The 24,033-nt window shown below is 30.6% G+C and overlaps 1 protein-coding gene across 1 annotated transcript in view; it reads left to right on the forward strand.

Annotated features, from left to right (window-relative positions):
- Window positions 1–24,033, forward strand: part of LOC118198835 (ESF1 homolog) — an 82,738-nt gene that overhangs the window by 36,290 nt on the left and 22,415 nt on the right. Inside the window, exons 4-7 of the mRNA XM_085811153.1 lie at window positions 6,275–6,444; window positions 11,495–11,800; window positions 16,213–16,426; window positions 22,960–23,115. Coding sequence (XP_085667279.1) covers window positions 6,275–6,444; window positions 11,495–11,800; window positions 16,213–16,426; window positions 22,960–23,115 — 846 coding nt within the window. The remainder of the gene's footprint in view (window positions 1–6,274; window positions 6,445–11,494; window positions 11,801–16,212; window positions 16,427–22,959; window positions 23,116–24,033) is intronic.

The raw sequence follows: 24,033 nt of genomic DNA on the forward strand, positions 1-24,033 counted from the left end.
GTTGAATGTTCATATTGCTAAAGAAATAAAATTAGCTGCTTTTTATATACATTCTAAATGCATTTAGTGTTTTTTAGAATAAAAGAAATCCTTAATTAAATCCAAAAATGAAAAGGAAACGTGTTGAAGAAAGAAACTGAATACATAAAGAAAATAATTCTTCAAAGATATGTGCAAAGATATATGATATATATATATACAGCCAAAAGTATTTAATTCGGACTCGTCGGGATTTCGGCTATTCCGGATTATCGGTTTTTCTGGATTATAGAATATCAATTTAAATCTGGTAAGCTGGCTTGCAGAAATTATAAATTAAAAATATGAAACCGTAATTTATGAAATAAAGAGCAATTACAGTCTAAAGGGTATCAAAATTTACAAAAAAAAAAAAAAAAAAAGGTTTAATATTTATTTGTTTACTTTATTAAACATTTCTTTCAACGGGTGCATGCATAAAGCATACATTACGCATAGTCGAAATTAGAAAATTGCAACCAGAAAACTATTTGATGTGTATTCATGATATTTATAATGACGAGGAATTTGATTTAAATCATATCAAAGACGGAGTACATCGAGATGAAATACTACATTTAGTAAGGAATTATAAGCCAAATAAAATAAAAACATCTGCCCTGAAGATAAGGATAGTGCTGACAGATCAACTTCCAGTTCATTGCGTGCCGCGACGTCCCCCCCCCCCCAGCAGAGCAGCTTGAAATTGATAAACAGATTTCGGAATGGTTAGAGAAACAAAGGATAGGCCTTTATCCATTTTTTGCAGCAATTCCATTTTTTGTTTGATAGACATCGAAACATGCTTCCGCTTTGTAGATCCTTTGGCAGCTCCAGAATCGGAAATTCCTTTTAACAGAATCGAAAGTTCAAGTTTACTTTTCTAAAATTTCTCTAACAGTCTGAAAAAAATAATAACCCGGATACAATTAGAAGATTAAGGAACAGCGCAATCTGCAACATTAACTGACATAGATAATTAGATAATTTTAGCTTAGCTTGTACCGTCCGTTATACATTAAACGCGCATGCGTAAAGGCATTATGCGCATGCGCAGAAAGTTTGTAGCTTTGAGGTCCAGATTAAAGACTTTTGACTGTATTGTGATATTATGTAAATTACCCAATTCTTTATGATTTCAGCCTTTACTATAATTTCCCATTTCTGTTTCTTCAAAGGATAGAGTTAATGAGCCAGATTAAATTAAATTGTATAATCTTTGACCACTAGTCCACATTTTTAGCTTGAGTTTGATTGTTCTTGTTTAATTATGTCACCGTGAGCTGTAATTTATTTTGTTAGCAACAGAACAAGCCTTTATGTTCTAAGTTTTTTTTATTTTTTTTTATTTTTAACCTTTGTCTAATATTGTAATTACTTTCAAACATATCGATAACATGCTTCACGTCTGTTAGGGGTTTTCAACTATTTAACTTTTACCAGATCAAGTAAACCCTCATAGGTACATTGTGGAGAGGTTGACAAGTTAGGAGATAAAGCACGCAGAAACTAGCGAGAGTATTGATTTGCATATTGAGACAAATCTCTTAATTGTTAGAAAAGATGCTTAAAGAGAAGGAAATCGATATATAGTAGCCACAATGTTTGGGAAGGCTTCAAATTAAAATGACGGATAAATATTTTGTTGAGTGCTGTTGTTACAAAACATAAATGTTTTGTAGCTTTTAATCTGTAATTATCCTAATATCGTTTAAGAATCAATGTCATAAATTGCATGTATTTTAAACTGTGAAATTTTATTAGATTTTAATTTTAATAGAACTTTTTTAAAAAATATTGTTAAAATAAAATTAAATAGTGCCCATGTAAATCCATAATGACTAAGGTTACCAAACTACCCAATTTAATTATTTATAACTATTATTTATAACTGCTTACCCTTAAAAATTATCTCTATATATTAAAGCGAGTTATTGCCTTTCATTAATACTCACTGTGGTTACAAGATAAAATACAAAAATGTAAAAATTCAAGTAAAACTTATTCTTTGCATCTAGTGAGACTTAAAATAATACAAAACAACTTATCACCTCTGGTGCGTTAATGGCTTATTGGAACCTTAAAGTATATTAACTGGGTTACAACCCCTGGAACTTGACACGAGGCTACGACACTAACTGCATCAAACAGAGCCTGACTAACTTTCAACACTTGCCAACCGGACCTACATCAGGCCTTTCAGGTTTGTTCTAATCAGCAGGTCTTTCTCTAGCAGCGGTTACAATATTCAGTCTTTTTTTTTTTATGAATCATGCTGATTATGATCTTACTTCTCATTTTAACCTATGCCATTTGACATAAAATCTACCTGCTATTAACTAAATCTCTAGACTGACCAAGTATGTGACAAAATGAGACATAAAAAATCAACATAAAGCTAACTGTTAGTAAATGTCATTATATTCTTTCAAATATGACCAACTAGTGTAAGTGTATTTAATGCTACTTGATAAATTGCATAAAATTAATTTTATTCTCAAACTTATTAATAATTATGTTAGTTAATTCATGTTTAATAATAATGCATACTACTTAGGGATCTATTTAAATTTTAGGATGTTATTACAAAAGTGAAATTCAGGCATAGATAGTATTTTTAATTGAATTTATTCAATTTCCATTCACTCATAGGTCCTTAATTTTTTTCATTAATGGTCCTTAAAAGTCCTTAAAAGTACTTAATTTCCGTGTTCAGAAATGTGTACAAAAGCATACATAAAAAAAAGTTGTTTGTGGCTTTGAGATCCAGATTTTAGATACGAGGGCTATCCAGAAAGTAGATTACGTTTTGGAATAAAAAAATAAACAAAGTATAGGAAACAAATTTTATTATATACAGATGAAAGCCACACTCAAATACTACTTTTCTACATAGTCACCATACAAATTAAGGCATTTATCGTAGCGATGTACGAGCTTGGAAATTCCTTCGTCGAAAAATTCGGCCGCCTGCGCCTTCAACCACTTCGTTACCTCTTCTTGCAGCTCTGCGTCGTCATCAAAACGCTGCATAGCCAGCCACTTCTTCATTGCTGGGAATAGGTGGAAGTCGCTCGGTGCCAGGTCGGGACTGTACGGCGGATGAGGAAACAACTCCCACTTAAAAGATTCAAGAACTTTACGAGTGACATTTGCCGTGTGGGGCCGGGCGTTGTCGTGAATCAACAAGATCTTAGAGCTCAACATTCCTCTGCGCTTGTTTTGAATTGCTCTTCTGAGTTTTTGGAGAGTTTGGCAATACCTTTGAGAGTTTATTGTAGTGCCTCTTTCCAGGAAGTCCACCAAAATTACACCTTTTCTGTCCCAAAAAACAGTCGCCATCATCTTCCTTGCCGACATTGTTTGCATGCATTTCTTGGGTTTTTAAGGAGAACTTGTGTGCCCCCACTGCATTGATTGCAATTTCGTTTCACAGTTCACATGTTTCACCCATGTTTCGTCACCAGTAACGATGCGATCGAGTAAAGAGTCACCATCCTTATGGTAAGCGTCCAAAAAGTTCAACGCTGCAGCCATTCGCTGATTTTTGTGGTCCTCTGTCAAGATTTTTGGAATCCATCTTGCACAAAACTTGTGGTAACCAAGCTTTTCGCTGATGATTTCGTGCAACAAACTTCGCGAAATTTGTGGAAAACTCAAAGAAAGTTCCGTTATTGTGAAATTTCGATTTTCACGGACTTTAGCATCGACTTTTTCGAGAAGTTCGGCGGTCACTATGCTGGGTCTCCCACTTCGATCTTCGTCGTGAACATTGGTTCGGCCATTTTGAAATCTTATGACCCACTGACGCACTCCACCTTCAGTGATAATGTTGTCCCCATACACTTCACGAAGCTGCCGATAGATTTCTATCGGTTTACAGTTTTTTGCAGTCAGAAACCTTATTACTGAGCGCACCTCGCAGCTCGCGGGATTTTCAATTAACGCAGACATTTCAAACCGTCACAGTATCTGAACGGAGCACAGCACGAACCTCTCACTAGCACGGCTAGATGCAGACTGAGCTGCGCAACGCTCTGACCCCAAGATGGCCGCGCTAGCCCCGCCCCTAGCGGACACAGACGGAAACGTAATCTACTTCCTGGATGGCCCTCATAATTCCGGATCTCGGACTCAATTTACTACTGGTAATTTCATCTCTTGTTCAGTTCTTGGTAGAATAGCCATACTTGGTATGTTCTTGATTTTCTGCATGTGTATTCAGTTAGCTGTCTACAAGTATATCACTTCCAAAATGTCTTTCTTAGCAGCATTTTTCTCTGCAGCTTCCCCATTAAGTTTTGTTTTATTGCAGTAAGAATGCTAAGTCATGTAAGTAAGAATAATCTAGATTAGTGTTGCCTTATTATTATGGCCTCTATTGTTTAAACGTTGCCAAGAGTTGAGTGTGCCAGACCAGCAAATTCCAGGTTGTAAGTAATTGGAATTGCTGACCATTTGGTGATAATTTGCGAAAAAATCTTGAGTAGCATTGTTGCTGTGTGACAGTTTTTTTTTTTTTTTTTTCAGGAGATGTTTTGGCACTCCTTAAAAAACTGCACTTGTAATAATAAAGAAGTGCCTTTATTTTTTTAAAAGATTAAAAAGTTAATGATGCTTTCCCATCTAAAAATTCACAAACTATTGGTTACTAATTTTTCAAGAGCTAAGATTTAAAAGACAGTAGCCACTCTCAAAAATGACAGTGCACAAAGAAGTACACACACACACAAAAAAAAAAAAAAAAAAAAAAAAAAAAAAAAAAAAAAAAACAATTAGCAAAATAAAAAATTCGAGGGACATCCATAATAAAACAGTTCTCCCATTTTGGTTGTTGTTATCGTCGTCGGTCGTGTGTATTATTGTCCCCTTCTACTGTATATAGTAATCTGCTGTAGCTTCAAAAAACACGAGAAAATTGCACAAACTCAACATTGCATACAACTTGGCACTACGCATACTGTCATTATCCCTGTGTAACCAGCAATCTGTTTTCACTTTTAAAAAAAATCAAAGAATTGCACAAATTTCAAATATTTAAGAAGTACAGTTTTGTGGAATGTGAATTTTTGCATTAACTGTTGTTGGGCAAAATGCCGTATTTCTAAAAAAATGCAATGCATGGTTTTTTTTTTTTTTTTTTTTTTTTTTTTGCGTGTGTGTGTGTAATCAGCCTGTTAACTCCACAGTCCCATTATGATTCCCTGTAAAAAAAAACTATGCAATAAAAACAAATATTAATCAGAAAAATTTGAAGGCAGTGAATATGCCTCAATTGCCATATAAATACTTTTGATAAAGTCATGCCTTTTTCGGCAAGATAGCACATTGCGCCATGAATACTTTTCAGGAAGGGACATAAGATCAGAAAGAGCCAGTCTACCATCAGCTGATGGCGTAAAATAAAATACTTTTGCCTTATGAAAAATGAGAAAAAGAATCTTATCATTAAGTTAGCTCACCTTAATATTTTAAGCTTTTTTATCTTACTACTTAAAAATGGCTATAAATTTAAAGAAACCATTTTTTTCTACTGTTTAACAATATAAAGTATTTTAAGGTTGTTATTAGTTTTATTTATTTATTAAGTACTGTGTAGCTTACAGTGACCACTATATTTGAAAATTTATGTAATGTCAAAATATTTAATAGTTATGCATTAAATCTTGCACAGGGTAGGTCATAATTAAAGTGACCCTATTCAGATCCCTACAGAACCCGTTCTGCCTATCGGATTTTAAGGAGTGCCAAAACATCTCCTGAAAAAAAAAAAAAAAAAAACTGTCACACAGCAACAATGCTACTCAAGATTTTTTCGCAAATTATCACCAAATCCGATAGGCAGAACGGTTATACGTTATGTGGTATATACGTTATGTGGACCATGGGGAAAAGATTTTGCAATAAAAAATAGTATACAACTACATATTCTAAACATAATTCACCCATTAATTTGACTATTACATGCTGAATGAATATACAGGTTTTTGTTTGTTTGTGTATTAAATTTTGATATTGATGCAGTTCAGCTGCTTTAATGCAGTTTATAATTTTTAATGCTGTAATAACTGGTAAATCTCAGTGAATTCTTTGTGATGGTAATTATTTACAAGTAAAAAATTATGAGTATTAAAAATAAATTTTTTTGTGAAAAATGTCCTTGAGATAGTTTGTTGAGAATATGTAAAATGTATTGAAATAGCATATTTTCTTTGAATGATAATAAGTTACAGAAAAACTAACGCTTAATTTTTAGGTGAATTTGACCACCGTTGGGAGGAACTACGAGAAGATGCACCTGATACTGATGAAATCACGAGGAGGCTGGCAGTGTGCAATATGGATTGGGATCGTATTAGGGCAGAAGACTTGTTTGCTGTGTTTGATTCTTTCAAACCTGCTGATGGCCTTATAAATTCAGTGAAGGTTTGTAAATGTTTAATGCTAATTTTTTTTTTTTTCCCCAAAATTCTGGATTTTTATTTACTGCTTATAAACATTTTCTACCTCCTTATACAAGCACAGCCATAAGTGATGCCTAAAAATAAGTGTCTGTTATTGGATTAAGATAGTATACATAAGGAAAAATATAACTTTCTGTGCTTCCTTTCACTCATTTTGTCAAGTAAAGAGCCTTTGTGCCATTCTCTTTTTCTTTGAATGTCTGGTTTATGTGAAATTTTATGATTTGCATTGATAAGGATGTATGCCAAAGAAGAGTCACATTAACAAAGAGGGATAGACTATAAAAGATACCAAATGAAGAAAAAAATGTGACTCTCTCTCATTTTCTGCTATGAGCAAAGATTATGCTCTGTCATGTAGATATTTATTGTTCTGTAATATTAATAAATTATTAATTTTTCATAAGTGTTTATTGAAGGAAGAAGTGACAGAAATTTATGATGGCTATTATCAGTCAAGATGCAGTATTCCTAATATGATCATTTAGATCTGAGAATGAGTATGAACTATGGCAAAGGAAAGAAACTGGCACAACTTGATAGAATTTCAAGTAATGCTGAAGAAAAAAATGTGAAGAATTTGCCACAAAAATGCGATTTTTCTTCTATTGTATCAAACAGCTGATTTAATTGAATATTGAAAGTTTTCAGAAGCGTAATATTTGCAAACTAGCTTATTCATTTATTATGAGATGAAGTGTTACAAAAGTAATTTTTAGTGAAAGGAGTTACGAACGATGATGATGATAATTTTATCCCTGTGCTGAGGACTCTATAGTAAAGAAAGAAAATTATTTCATGACAGAGACTTCGGTGACATTTCCATGCAGAATACAAGATTTTTCAGACTATATATTTCAGTGAAGTATTACATCTTGATTAAAACTGTTTGAGTTGAGCTTAAGAATTTCAATGTTGCAGACTGTCAGTTAACTTAAGAAGAGCTTTATTTCCTACTGGTATGCATGCTACCCGTGTTGAGAATTAAAATGTTTATGCAGTGAATCATGAATTGGTAATAAGAATACCAAGAATGAAGAAAATAGAAATTTTTAGAACTCCGATATGAAAATTAAAGAATTAACAATAAGGTTAGCTGAGCTTGAAATTCAGCAGTTAGAACAGTATAGACTGCAAACTTGATAGGGGGAGTAATGTCGAGCTAATTGAATGTAACAGTGAGACTTTAAAGTTTCATAAAGATTTGATAGATTTAAAAGAGTGTCATGGAGTTTTAAATGATTAGTTCTGTTCAAAAATGCTGGGGAATTGCCACTTAGCTATTAAAATGTGGAAAGTGTTTTCAATTTGCAAAAGATGTCCACAAATTCGAAAGGTGCTCTGATAATACAATAGGTAGGGAAGATGGTGAGGCTATTAGTAACGAAGCTAAGCATGGTGCAGCTGACAAGTTATAAAGCACTTAGAAATGAGATATTGCAAAAAAAAAATAATTTAACCCCTCGCAGAATATTGTAAGCAATTTAATACAACCAAATCATGTCTGAATCAGTCATACTAACTTTGTGAAAAGGCTTCTTTCAATATTGATATTCTATATTTGTAGTAAGAAGGTGCAACTGAAGAAATAAACAATATTGGAATGTTAGACCAGTTAAAGGAAGGGATATCATCAGATATGAAGAAATATATTTGCTTGCATGAAGGAGGAAAAACCCATAATTATGAAAGTGTGTTTTGATTGCAGGTGAAGTCAAATTTTATAAGAATATGAAAAGAGAAAAAATTTGGATGAAAAAATAAATGTGTATAACCCCAAAAAACTAAGACTACGATTAATTAAGATTTTTTTTAAACCTGAGGATGTAAAGTCTCTAGGAGTTATATAATCACAGTCTGCATTTTGAATTGTATTAAAGCATGACTGATGAAATTATTGTTGAATTTAGCAACTGCAGAAGGGGACTGGTAAATTGAGGGCTAAGTTATGCAACTAAGTTAAGGAAAGATGTAGTTTTAGGGTTCACACATGAATCTGGTGTTGGAGGTTACTTGGATAACAAGAAAATTTATCTTTAAGCATTAATATTAATAGGCCACCATATGCATGGAATGTGTACCATTAAAAAGTTTAAATTTCAAGAAAAGCATAGTGCTTTGCTGGAAATATTTTTGTAGAACTGGTGGGTCCAGCTGATATGTTTTAAAAACTAAGGAATAAATTTCTCAGTGGCACTGATAAAAGAATTCCTCAAAGTAATGATTTCTACACTGCAGAGCACTCATCATTATGCCATGGACAGGAACAGAGGAGAAAGTTTTAGTATGCATGTGCTTTTGATGTAGGAGTCAGAGTGTGTTTAGCATAAATAGCAGATAGATATAGAAAAAAATTTAACCCATAGCATTCAAAAGTCAGAAATTAACCTCAGCAGAGTAATTTTGGGCAGTGGCCAGAAGGGAGGCTTAGGCTGTGCTGTAAGCACTAAAAAGACTTGAAGTATGGATATTTGAAGCTTCTCACATTTCTCACAAAAGTGCAAACTCAAATTCCAGCACTGAGCATTAACATTTTGGAGATATATCATCAAAATAATTCGTTGAAAGTGTCTAATGTTGATTCATTGTTGGAATTAGGGCAACGACAGAAATAGGCATGCACTTATGGAGATAGACAGAAAAGGTCCTTTGGGACCCTGCTGGTAAGTAAAGTATTGCCTACAGGCCTGTTCAGGCCAGTAGTCAGTTTAAGCAGGGTTGTTAGTAAAGATCCCTGCACCTTTCTGTTTCTTCTTGAATGTCTAGCTTATATGACACTTATTACCATATTAATTTGTAATCAATTTTTTATAAAATGTCTTCTGAAGGGGAAGACAGAAATCTGCAACAGTTACTGCTAATCAGGATGTCAACATTTCCAAGTTTATAAGAATCTGAAAATAAGCATAAAAGAAGCCAAGAAGAATTAATGTCTTCGATGTTCTTTTATCTCTATCTTATTCTTTCTTTAACCTAAATGGGTAGGGTTTTTGTTTGTTAAAGATAATTACTGTTTTGTTTTCAGTAGAACATTAACATTTCTTATTCTGAATTCTTTTATCATTTCATACTTTTTGTTAATTTAGAAGAGAACACATACATGCAAAAATTAAAAAATTGGTTATGTCTTAAAACTTAAACTCATTCTTAACTAGCTTAAATACTATAACTATTTGACAAAAATAGAAGAAGAATCATTTAAAAAAATTCTAGCATTGAAATATAACCTATTCTGCCATCTGTTGGAAGAAAAAAACTTCAGGCAAAATTTAGGAATAAATTTCTCAGTGGCAAGTTTGCAGTAGGTAGTCATCACTGAAAATAAAGCATTGTCATTTTGCTCACTATACAATTTTTTTCAGCATCATCGTGATTATAAAAAAAAAAAAAAAAAAAAAAAAAAAAAAAAAAAAAAAAAAAAATCAGCCGCTATTGTTTCCAATCTGTCTCAAGTATTAGATATGTCTGTAGAATGCTGTCTTTCCTCTTCATAAAACTAATTGCAAGATTAAAAAATCTTTTGTCTGTGATGTTGTTCTCTCTGCTTTGGAACCTTTCCACTCTGTTACTGGACTTTTGGTTTGCCAGTGTTGTCAGCATTAGGCATAAATCTGTGCATTACAACATAATTATATTTTTAGGCCATTCCTGCATTTGCCATTAACTTCTAAAAAGTGGAAGTATTAAATCTTGTCATAGGATTTTTAATTAATTTATAAATGTATGTCTAATTCCAATAACTAGCATTAATCCTTTGCATCACATTTAAAAGCCCTTAAAAACTCTTTCATCATCATAAGAAAATCTTCATTATAAGCCAGCTTTTACATGCTGTGATTTCTAAAGTAATGATTAATTCAGATATCCTGTCCAAACATCTGCAGGTTTAACTGCTTGAAATAATTATCTTCATGTGGGGCATTTTCACTGAAGGATAGTGATTTTTTAAGAATTTTCATGTTAATTAATTTGACAAACAAAAACTGTCCACAAACAATGCAGTTTAATGCAATTAGTGAATAATAACATCATAACATACTCAAAAAAGCTTTGTTTTTTGAATATAACCTTAATGAAATAAAGCAAGCATGTCAAACTAAGTAGTCATGTCAATACTGGTGCATATACTCTAAACTTTCTGCAGAATAGTGAAATAAATAGGCAATTTTGGAATCATTCAAGACTACTTAAATCCATATTAAAGCAATGTTTTGTGGTGCTTTCATAAAGTAGATGACTGTTTTGTTGTTTTCGATCCCCATTCTGGCTGTTGGAATGGCTTGTGCAAGTTTTATTAAATTTCTTTGTTGTTTAGCCTCAAAGCTTGAATTCATATATATTTAAGATTTTTAGATGCTGTATCTATAATTTATATCTAATTATGTAACTAAATACAGAATAATTTGTGATTATATGACTAAATAAACAGCTACATGTTCCTTCAAACATAAGGCACAATTTCCAATAACACAATAATGTAAGCTAAGCATTATTATCCTGGGTAGGTAATAAACAAATTTTATTAATACATCGAATATACACACCATTTAATATTTTAACTTTAATAACTCTGGCCTTATTATCTTTACCTGGTAAAACTTCTAGAATTCTAGCTAAAAACCATTTAAATGGGGGGGGGGAAGATTATCTTCCTTTAACACAACTAACATACCTGCCTTTAAGTTTTCTTTATTAATAAACCATTTGGTGTGTTGTTGGAGATGATATAAATAATCAGTTTGTCCAAATAATCAGTCTAAATAGTACTGTATTCTAACTTAACAATAGGTAAGTATGATTTTTAATTGTAGTTTTATCTGTGGGGTTTTATTACAACACAAAGCTGAAAAGGAAGGTATTTCCCCCTTTTCTATTTAGTTTCTGTGAGAAATCACAATTAGTGAATCTCCAGTTGTGCATTTTATTTAGCCTTTTTAATTTAAATATATTTTTTGTTCATAATAGCTTGAATGAAATTCTTTTGTTTAACCTATATATAATCTTTAAAATAGATATATCCATCTGAATATGGAATGAAACGTATGGAGGAGGAAAAACTTCACGGACCTCCAGAATTAGTTGAAGAAATCTTAGATCCAGATGAAGAAGAAGTAGAGGATAAAAAGACGTCTAAATATCATAGGGAAAAACTTAGACAGTACCAAATTAATAGACTTAAATACTATTATGCAGTAATTGATTGTGATTCTCCAAACACTGCAAATAATTTGTATGAGCAGTTGAATGGAATGGAATATGAAAGTAGTTCAGTACGTTTTGACATTAGATTTATTCCAGATGATGTGACTTTTGATTACGTAAGTAGTGCTTTTTCCACCATAGTTTAACCATAACTTTTGATGCACAATAAGTTAAGATTTTCTCTTTAAATATTGTGTAGGACAGACTTCGATTTAAAATAGATTCTCTAGAGATACTGAAGGTAGAACCTTACTTTTTAGCCATGCATAAAGTTTCTTTTATACCTTAGCCTTCCCTTTAAGTCCAACTCAGTGTGCATTCTTGCATTTTCTAGAGTTTGATCTTATTACTATCTGCAGAAACATCTGCAATGGTAGCACACTTGATGTGTATTTGAGAGGTCCAGGTTCGAGTCATAGTAAAGGCATTGCACATTTTTCACATTTCCAGCTTCAAAATAACCTAATGTCTATGCAACATAATGTATCTGATTTTCAAATTCATCGAAATTTTGAGATTTATCTGTGATATATTTCTTTCTTGACTCTATTCCCATAAAAAGAAGTTATCACATGTAAAATTTAAAGTGCTTGCTGAACATCAACATCCTGGAAAATGACCACTGAATTATTGCGTAACATTCAAAATATAATGTGGTGAAGCATTATGTTTCATAAATAGCAATTCATGTACCTCATCCATTCAGAAATTAAAGGCCATACAAAATTCTCTGATATTTCCAGGTAACATTTTGTATTCCTAGTATCTGATGACAGGGTCCAGCAATATTAAAAGTTAATCTGCAAGATACAATAACTTTTAGCATGCGCAGCATTATTTCAGTGTTTTTTTTGGGGGGGTCAGTCTGCCTAAAATTACTATTGTGTTGATAACAAGTTTCTTAAATGAAATGCATCGTCATCATTCCAAAGCATTTTTTTAAACAGGTTTGGATCATCTACCTGTCCATGATACCAGTAAGAAATTTTGTCTGAAAATATATTTTAATTGCATATAGAAGACGTAAATGCTTCGTGATGGATGCTTTTGTTTTTTGGATCTGGGAATGCCAGTAAAGTAAAATTCGTAATGGAATTGAATAAACCTTGAAGTTTCAAACCTGTTATGTTCCTCACTTTTTAATTTTCCTTTATTTTGAATTAAAAATAATATTCTTGAAACCTGGTCACATGGAACTTTTTGTTTTTATCATTTATTAAAGTACCACCAGCTGCCAGTATTTTTCTGTGACAATATTTTAATATTTTTGCAATCATAAAAACATCTGTCCCACATTGAGAAATCCCACCATTGCAACAACTTCTACACCTCATATCTTGCAGCAATTTTTATTCTGTTCTCAATGCCCAATCTAACAGCCATCTCTAGATCTTCAAAGGTCTTGAAAAAAAAGTATAAGCAGTAACATGCTTTGCAATATGTACGTAATTAAACAAGGAATCAAAAATGGAGAGTTACTTATCTGCCTGCCTTGTATGTTGGGGGAAAACTGTTTCTGTTTTATAGTAAGCAATGGTCAGCTGAGGGTTGATTTTTCCTCATTTTGATTGTAATAATTTCAGTTAAGTCTGTCATTATGGGTGTACCAGATTATTGACATATTTATGATATTCAGGGATCATTTGTAATGCATTTTAATAATTATTACTAAAAGTAATTCTTATTGCAATCCAGAGTTTTATTTCTTGAGTGATTAGAAATATAACTTTTTATATTGTATGCTATAATTATATAATATGGATGCAGCTCCCTTGTTGTGAGACTTTTCGTCTGAGAATTATACCATAAATGATATAGACTGCCATTGGCTTGTAGCCATGTGAATAAATTACAGAGTATGAAGAGGACCAATGTTTACTTGATTTTGCTGCTTGTGGCACCATCTCTTTGTGAGAGGTTATAATTACACTGCTGCTGCTAATAGTGTCCTTGAGGGTGGTAAATGATCTGGAAGAGTTGAACCAAATTCTACAGTTTACAAAACATCATGTTGCAAAGGCATAGTGCATTTTAGCTTGTGCTGCTAATATTTGGATCTGTTTCCTGATGCAAGCACTAATGAGTCATCAAGTTGCTGCACAAGTATATGCGAACACAGTAAATCTCCATGTTATATATGAGTTTGATCTTATTACTAACTCAGTCATGCTACATAGATTCATTTTCAAGTGCATACATTAAGGTTAGCCTATTACTTTTGTTCATTTGTAATGTATTTGCAAATTTAAATACACTGGTCATCAAAATTAAAAAATAATGACAGAAATAAAATTTAATTGATACTTAATGAAAAATTATTTATAGAAATTTGTACAAAAGCATCAATTAACATAAATTTCAGTGTTTGACAGTTGATTATTTGCAAAATATTGATTAAATCCAAATGTATGGAAATTGGATAATGATGGAAAAATTAAGTTACCTCTTGTGGAAACATTTTTTTCTTTAACCCTCCGAGGACCATGACTGGCTTTATCCGGTCATGAGATTTTTTGTCAACTGGTACATATTAGCTTATAATTTAAGACCTTTTGCTGCCATACTTTCTTTAATAATGTAAATGTCATCTTAATGAAGGAAATTAAAAACTAAAATAAATAATTGTACAAATTTAGCTAATAAATGCTGTTTACATACAGGTGTTCATTAACAAAAAGTGCATTTTGTACACTTTTAATTTTAAAGCTGGCAGTATCGTATGATGCTGCTGGCTCCTTTCCTCTTAGGTCAGCAAGAAGAAAATTTTATTACAGTCAAAGTAGAATTGTTAGACAACCTAATTAAGTGGAGTCAGCTTAGAAGAGGGGAAGATAATGACTATAGCCTCTCTCCCAAAAAAAAAAAAAAAAAAAAAAAAAAAAAAAAAAAAAAAAAAGGTTTCAGAATCATTAAATATAAAGCTAATCTTAATTTTTGCTGGAAGAATATAATTTTATCATGACTGTGTTCCTTGCAGTTAGACTATCAATGGTTATTTTTACTTAAAAATATTTGAATAAAGCAATGTTTGGATAAAGACTGGAGGGATCAAAAAAATAGGTCATGTATAGTACATCAAATTTTAATGCATTTTATTCCTCATAACTCTATTTATGTATTTTAAACAAAATACTTTATTCTCACAAATTGCCATGCTTACCAGTTTTCATCTCCACAGATTATTTTTTATTTCCAAAGCTGAATTTGAGTTTTATTTCCAAGCTTGATTTACGACAAGACAGAGAAAAGAAAATATGCTGTGGGACTATATTTATTACATGAAACAAGTGGTAGGGTATATTTTTGAAAGAGGAAAAATTTTGCAAGTTTTTTTTTTTTTTTTTTTTTTTTTTTGCATATTTACTATACAAATGGACAAAGATGATACTGTGGCAGTTGCTGCATCATAAAAACTCTATTTATATGTTTAAGAATTACTTTTCACTACTATATTTTAACAAAATTGTGTATTACTCTTAAGACAACAAAATTATTATTCTAAAACTTCCCCCCCCCTTCCCATAACAGTCTACATAAAGTTGTAAAAACAAAAAGATTCCATAGCGTTTTGTAGAGGTTGCAATACCTTGAGAAAAATAAATCTAATTGAAAGTTAGCATATCAATACTTATTTGTTTAAAATTTGCCTTTTATGTATTTTTGTAGCATTAAGCATTCATGTTCATATTTATTTATTTAGTGCATTCTTTGTACAATAAATTTATGTCACATTTATTGTGTATTTAGTTTAGTTTTTTATTTGAGGCTCTTTGTTGACCTTGTATGTGTTTATGTGTCTTTTACAAAGCTTTTAATTCTGAGTTGACTAATCTTTGTAGGAATTATAAAATTAGCTTAATTAGAACTAGAGATGTGAGCAGAAAGTACTCTTTCTGACTAGGGTGACATTTTAAAATGTCCTACATATTTGGAGACATTGGGGAGGTTTCCAAGGAAGGCATTTTTGGAAACTCAGATGAAGATTATCTGAAAAAAATTGCTTTTCACCCGAGGGTGAAAAAGCATTTTTTAAAAAAAGTTATAAAATGAGCAAAGTTATAAAAAGTTAGCAAAGTTATAAAATGAGGCTTCATAGGAGTTTGAATTTAGTTCCAGTTAGAATTATGTGACTGTTTTGCTGCTAAACTTTTTGGTCGGTGATTATTACTGTTGACTTTGCAATGTGAGCAGTTGTTATGCTTACATTGCAAAGAATGTGAGCAGTTGTTTTAATATTTCTTTCATTATTAAGGAAAGTTTTGGTTTATCATTGGATTTTCTTTCATTAATAACACCTAAGTGTTATGAGCTTATGTGATCTTCCTAAATAACTGGCCTAAAGAGCTTATTATTTGCTCAAATGTATTACAAACAAATAAACACAATTAATAAATGTCCTAAAATAGCTTTCCTTCAAAAACATAAAAAAGAGGCTCTTTTGTTTTTTTTTTCCATTTATTTTTATGTCTTTGTATGTTTTAATTAACAAATATATTATATTTCTTATTAAAACATTTCACTTTTTTAGGAGCCCACAAGTGTAGCTGACAAAATCCCTGACCCAATTGAGTACAAACCTAGACTGTTTGTTACAACAGCACTTCAGCAAGTCAAAGTAAATCTTACTTGGGATGAAACTGATCCTAAAAGGAGGGAAACCCTTCAAAAGGCTTTCACAGAACCTGACAGCATAGAAAGAGATATAAAAGACTATTTAGCATCCTCATCCAGTGAAAGTGAAGGTAAATGTTATTCCAAAACATTCATCAAAATTTAGATAGCATTATCCAATAAATAAACAGTAAAGTTAACAAAATTCTGCTTTTGAAAGTTACTCCTTAGAAAAATGTAAATCTAAATAGGTTTATTTTTGTAAAATTATACAGTAAAGCAAAATACTAATCAAATAGCTTTTATTAAAATTTACAATCTTTGCTTTCATTGATAGTCTTGATTGCAATGAACACAGTCATACGTGTACTATATCTCTGAATGTGTAACTTCTGGTATGTATTATTTTTGTTGTGTACAATTATTACATATTATTTTACTGTGAATAGGGAATTCTTAGTGATTATATTAATTTATTGTGAATAAGGAATTTATAATGTTCTTATTTAAGAATTAATGTTGATGTTGTTTTTATTGTTTAAATCTTTTCGTTCGATCACAGCAAAGCTCTTTTAAGTTTAGCTGAAGAGTTTGATAGAGATAAAAGGGCAGGTTTTTCTTAATTCTGTTCGCATGGAGCGGTCAGTTTGTTGCCAGCTGCGATACCTCTCCCTTCTTTCGGGAGAGTGGTTGACCACGTGTTTCGAATTTGGAGACGAGAAAATATTTCGGCCTTTATTGAAGAGGAGAACTGTGTGATAGGTTTATTATGTACGGGTGTCGCAAGTTTAACTGAATTATGATTGAAAACATTCCTGTGGATCGTCCTCTGTTTTTGAAATAGCGAAAAGATATATCAAGAAGGACTAGCCTGAATTTTTGTATGTTTTCCAACCCCCACTGCTTAAGGGGACAAGGGTCCACAAAACCCTGATGACAGTGGGTAATGGCTATCATTATCACGGGAAGAAATCTTCTTGATGTTTTGAGATAAAGGCCTTACACTGACTCTAAGGAAGCAAATTTATTACCAGTTACAAAGTGAATGTATATATAAAAGGAATTAAGAATTTCTATTTTAGAGCAGTTATTGAATAAAATAAAGAAATTTTTACAAAATATATTTAAATTTATTTATGACTCATAAAATTATTAATGAATTAAGATGAGAAAAATAATGTATTATATAACTTACTGGGAACATGAGATTAAATAATTCTCTTCAAAAATTTTTTCTACAAATTTATATCACAAATAATAAAAAATGTGAGGCTCTCTTGATAAATTTATAAATCTTATACTTTTGACAGTGTGATTTGATTATTTGATTTCATTATTTAAGAATCTAATAATCTTGTTATAAAACTGCGCAGGAATTTTTCAAAGGGGTCTTATCCCCATTAATCTCTGTATGACAAATTATTTTTCTCCTTTTGGTTCAGTCTTTTACTTCCAAGAATCCTCTTACCTCATAAAAGTATTAAAGTTTTAAAAATTTGCCCAAAATCAGAAATTATGTTAATTTCATGCAAATTTTATTTCAAAAGCTATTTTATGCTCTGTGAAATGGCGCAAACTTAAAATTTGTGAGGTTTTTAGTTTATTCTTTAAATGGAAATATGCACAAAAAATTTTTCAACATTAAACTTTAATACCTCTAAATCGAATTTTATAAAACTCAGTTTACCATGCCATATTTTCATTCGTAAATGGTGTGAGTGCAAATTTGAACTCGGTAGCTTATTGAGAAATAGTCTAAAAATTGATGACGAGCTTCTGATTTATAATCAGCAATGAACACCGTGAGTGAAATGAATACAATTTTTTAAACAAACTTGCCGGCTCTTAAATATTATATTTTTATACATTTTGGAAAGATTTCACATCATTTGTGTCATTTTCAGATTGTTAAAATTAGTGCGGTTTTAACGATTATTTAAACCTGCTACAAGAAAAAAAATACATGGAAATTTTCCTTTAAAATATCAGGAATTATTGAAAAAAAATTCTGTAATTTATAAAGAAGAAAACATATTTAACCAGATTTATGTGTGAAAAAATAATGAATTATGATCTCCTCTAGTGGAGATCTTTGTAATTATATTTCTAGTTCTAAAATCAAAGTGAGAAATCTAGTCGCTGAAGCCACAGAACACTATCAATTCTTGTAGGCTTTTTTTTTTTTTTTTTTTTTTTTTTCAGTGACGAAATAGATCAACTGCATGGAATTTTTATGATTTTTCTCTATATGTAAACTAAATGCATGTAAGTTTTCCTTAGAAAGTTCACCAGAAGTGGAATATTTCTATCTAAGAAGATAGATATCGTGTGCTTTAGTAAAGTTAGCAAATCGAAATACAGGGCAGAAAGTAATATGTTTAGGGCCCTATTCTAAAAAATTTAAAGTAACGAAATCACCCTACATCGCTCCCTTTTACTTACTTTTATTGTAGAATTATGTATTGCATCCATAAAAATTTCTCTAAATTGTTATTTGGATTTGCAAACCATTTTATGTTAAAATACATTTTTCCAGATGGCCGTCTTTTACTCACTGGAAGTCAATGCTTCTTGAAGATGTTGATTCATTAATGAAAAATTATTTTCTTTCTTTTCCGGTTTCCCCTAATCGTTCGCACAAAAGCCAAACCTTCGGGAGAAAACAGCCTATCTATTGGTGTTAATTCCTCAGTAAAAGAGATACAGCACTGAACGGGGAAAAGTACTTTTTTTTTTTTATTTGTAGAAATCTTGACTTTACTTTTCCCTCAAAATTCAAGCAATACGAAATCTACTATAAAAGATATACTCTCTATAGTAGAAAAACTTTTGTGTAATGAAATTATAAAATGCGGTATATATATATAAAATACCAAATTATAAATACTAACTTTAAATATGACAGTACATTTTTCTGCTTAAGAAAGTAGACAGAAATCTCCATTGTTTCACCTATCAACATACTGTAACGGAAAAGCGATACCAGAAAAAGCAAATTTGAAAAATCTGCGAAAGGTGGAATAGGCGAACCTTGGATTTTTTCAAAGCAAGAAATGCGAAAATTCAGGATTGTTCTCATTATGCTTCTACCAACAAAATCTTCCATATTCTAGCTGGAAGAACATCCATTTATAGCAAGATAGGGAGAATAGCATAATTCCTTATTTTTTACTTCTTATAGGGTGAGAGAGAAGAAGCACGAGACACTGTCGGCCTAATTCATGTGTTCACGAATTATCATCTATCACGTTTTAATTCGGGTGCCACTATAGAGACATCTGAAGAGAAAATATGAAAAATCCTCTATGTTCTCGCAGGGATGCGAACCGCAGACCTTCCGATCTACTATGACTTACACCACAAGAGCCCTAAAAAAAAAAAAAAAAAAAAAAAACAAGATACTTATAATCTATATAGATATACAAGCTGATGATTCTAAAATTTTATTATCATAAGACTGGAAAAAATTCAGGATTTAATTCATTTTCATACATTTTAAAAGAAATTCAATTTTTCAGAAAGTTAAGATAAAATATTATTAGAATGTCAAATTTAAGCATTTCAATTATTTATATAATAAAGGATAAATTTTATATTTATAAAGAAAATTGTTAATAATATTCCTCTGATTTTGGAAAGAAATTTATTTCAAGGGATATGTTTAGCTTAAAAGTAACGGGAGCAAAACTATGCTAAAAGAAAAGGCACACATATCAAAATCATCTCCTTTAAATTAATGATATATATACTTTTATCGTTAATAGATTAATACAGGCATAGTGTATTTCTATGGAATGATTTGCTATAATTCCTAATTTAAGTTTCACATACTTTCATATTTAGAGCATTAATTACATCACACTGAAGATTACTCAATGTATCATAAAAGATATGCTATCTGATTTATATTTAAAATGACTAAATTTAAATGTTATATGCTCACATTTACACATACTCCAGAAACCTGACACATTTCAAAATTTCTGATAAATCAAAATTACTGGAATATTTCATCAGAAAGCAGTTTTTAGAATTTTGGTAAATTTTGTGTGATTTCGACATAAATTAGACTGATAAACAAAATTGCAAAGCTTATGGGGCCCATTAAAACACAAGTGATTAAGGTCATTGAGCCACAGTAGTTAAACCTGGCTCTGAATACTGATGAACGAGCTAACTGTATGGATCTTTTCGTGGTTTTTCCTCCATGTGTAACATTAATATAAGTAATTTACTCTTATAAAGTACTCCCCCAAAACATTTTTTTTCTTAAAATAGAGAGTCCTCGTATGTTTTGAGCTAAATGAAAGAAACATAAATAAAACTCGGAAGTTTCTTAATAGTTAAGTTATAGTATCAAACATCGGGGAACAAGACATTATAAACATTTCTTGCACTACCTGTAGGAAGAGGCAAAGGAAAAAATACATGGAGAAATTATCGTGTTTTAATGGCATTAGTGCCGGGATTTACGATATAATTTTTTCAGGAATTTTTTTCCTTGAATACATATTGTATACGTATAACAAATCTATCAAACTTAACTTGATAAATTCTTTTGTGAAAAATGTCTCGAAATTAATTCCATTTGGATTTGAAAATTGTTTTATGCTAAAATAAAACTTCCTAGACAGTATTTTCTTTGAGGTTTGTTCTTACCTCCTTGTTGTATATTAACTTATAATAGTAGGGAAATAAACTCGAAATTCATTTCATTCAAATGTTTTGATCATTTAATTCAAATTTATGCAGCAACTGTCACTGAAATATTTACACGATGGTATTAAGATTACTTGCTAATTAAAAGTTGTTAATAATATAACATTTTGTAGCAAAAAAAACTTGCTTTAAACTGAATGATTATAACATTATAGAAATTAAAGTTTTGATTAAAATTTAAAGCTTATTAAAACTGTGATAATTAACTAACTTTTCATAGACAAATACCTCAGCAATTCTTCTGAAAGTTAAAATGCACTTCTAATTTAGAACTTAAAAATTTAAAGCTAGTATTAATAAATTTGACATTTGTGAAACTTTTAACAATTATTCAACCTGAATGACAATATTGTGCATTTCTTTTGAAGCAATTAGACATGAATCACAGACTGAAGGATTTTCAGATGAAGCATTGTTATTAATAACCAATAAAAAATGCACATAATTTGATGTAATTGACATCAAACTTGGTAAAAAGTATTCCATTCTTATAACAAAAATTTTAAGGCTGCAATATTACTATCAGATATTACTAATTGTGAAAGATATGGGTATGTTTATATTACTTGATAAATTAAATAGAACAATAGTAATAAGTATAATAATTTTAGCTGTAACAGAAATAAGTGCCTTTATTTTAGTTCTGACCCAACTTAATAATAATACTTTACACACCCAATCAGTCCACAGAAAACATTTTTAATCATATGTTTCAATTTCCACAAAAATCTCTACAGAAATTCATTTAAAATATTTAATGGAACTATAATCGCATAATAGACTTCTGTAGTCATAAATGTGGTTATAAGAAGCATAAAACGAAAATTAAATATTATGTTAGAGTTCCGTAGAAACATTTATTGCTGTGTATTGTAATATCTAGATTAATGGGAAAGGCCGTCTTGCTGAAATGTCGTAGAAAATCTAATCCTTAATTTCTGCTTCATACAAACACCTCAGTCATAGAATAAGTCAGGGACATGGGGTAACGTTTTTGCAGAACACAAGTTGAAGGCTCTGTGGTTCCTCCCTGCCCCAAATAAACCAAGGGGGAAAAGATCTAAGCTTTGAATACACTTCAGTTTCACAACTCTCGCATCTTGAATGCTTAACGAATGGAAAACAAATGGGGGTAAGAAATGTTTTTGCTGGAGGCAAAACCGTTTTGAGACACCCTGAACTTGGAGACAAGCCCTTTTTGAGGGCGAAATTGAAAACGTTTGTGAGACATTTTGGTCTGTTTTTGCCATGAAAACTGGTGAAAACTGGCAATGGGTTAAAAAATAATGAAATTATATTTTCTTGAAATTTGATTATTTTTTAACACAAAATTAAAGGCAATGCAAGAAGTAATGTTATGCAAGAAGCATAATAGTTAGTTGTTGTCTACCCTTGCAGAGTTTATAAAATTGTCACAATTTCTTGAAATTCTGACCAACAATTACAGAAAAGTCATGCATGCAAGCAGAAAAATTATAGCTTTGAGAAATGTTAACTTGAAGATATAATTCTTTAAATCCTATAAAAATTGCCTTATTTTCTTAATATTAATAAGGAAGTATAAAAAATAAATTTATAAATTTAACTGTGCATAGTTATATATTTAAAGTATTTGACCTGTATAATCATCATATTTTTTATTAAAACAATGGAAAAGGAAGAACTGAAATATTCATGTGATTTCAAATTTAATTATAGTGTTAAATAGTTGTTATGTCAGAAGTGCAATAATTGGTCATTTTATCCAGGCTTTGTGTTTACACACTTAGTCTGTTAAAATTGCATACAGACTCAATACATGTATAGTTCAGAATATTAAATGTAAGGATTCAAAATTTTCATTGAATGATAAAAATTCAAGTTCTTTGATTAGAGGTTTTAAAGTAGAACTTAATAAATTGCTGTCTTGTTCTCTAATAAAAATAAAATTTACTTTTATTTTAAGTGGAGATAAATGGAGATGGAGAAGAAGAAGGAAGTGAAAATAATAAAATTTCTACAAAAAAGAGGATTGCAAAATATAAGGCATTATTACAGTCATTAGAAGAAAAAGAGAAACAAGATGAAGACAAATATGAAATGGAAATAACTTGGGAACCTGGTAAAATTCATTTAATCTTTTATTCAAATGTTTTTTCTGGTTTATTTATCAGGTTATATACAAAAAGATTTTTTTAAAAACATACAGATGACAAGTTAATTATGCTTAGTATAAAGTGACCACATTTTGATTTGAGACAAAGTGGGACAAATGGAATGAAATGAGAATTATAATTTAGTTATGAAAGCAGACCAATAATTCAAAAAAAAATTTTTTTATTATATACATTCATATACTTGTCTATAAATATACAAAAATATATTTATTATTAACTATTGGTAACTATAAAAATATTTGTAAAAAACAATAATTTGGATATTATGTTTTTTAATTAATTTAATATTTTATTTTAAAAAATTACGATTTTATTTCATGGTTATATTTTTTATCCGAGTGAATGCTTTGCAATAGATTCGGATCATTTATTAAAATGTGAAATTTCTCACATGAATTAGTCAAATTATATTTTAGACTTGATACAGATTTTAAAGTTTTAATGTTCAAATGCATTTTTTTTTCAATTGTTCATATTTTATTGTTACTAGAAAAAACATGCTCTGTTGCTGCATTTTTTCCAGGAAGGGAGAGTGTGTGTTCTCTGGAAGGGAGAGCGAGTTTCAAAATATTTTCATAAGGAATATTATTCTGTTTAAAATGAAGGAATAACTGTTCTTTTTTTGTCTGTTTCCACATTTGCAGACAACCAACATTTAATTTTTTCATCAGTAACATATCTTTTTACCAATGACACCTCATCAAAAAGATCATTTTCGCAAATATTACTTTTCGGAAAATGGTTACTAATATATTAAAAAGATTTTTCCACTTATTCCCATAAAATCTCCTTTTTTAATATCACCCGATGAAAGTTTATCCTTGAATTGAACTGTCCGTTCTTCAAAATATTCCAAGCAGTTA

The sequence above is a fragment of the Stegodyphus dumicola genome, chromosome 2, assembly GCF_044657685.1.
Source record: "Stegodyphus dumicola isolate Sdum_Otavi_A_Nest chromosome 2, ASM4465768v1".
NCBI classification, from domain to species: Eukaryota; Metazoa; Arthropoda; class Arachnida; order Araneae; family Eresidae; genus Stegodyphus; species Stegodyphus dumicola.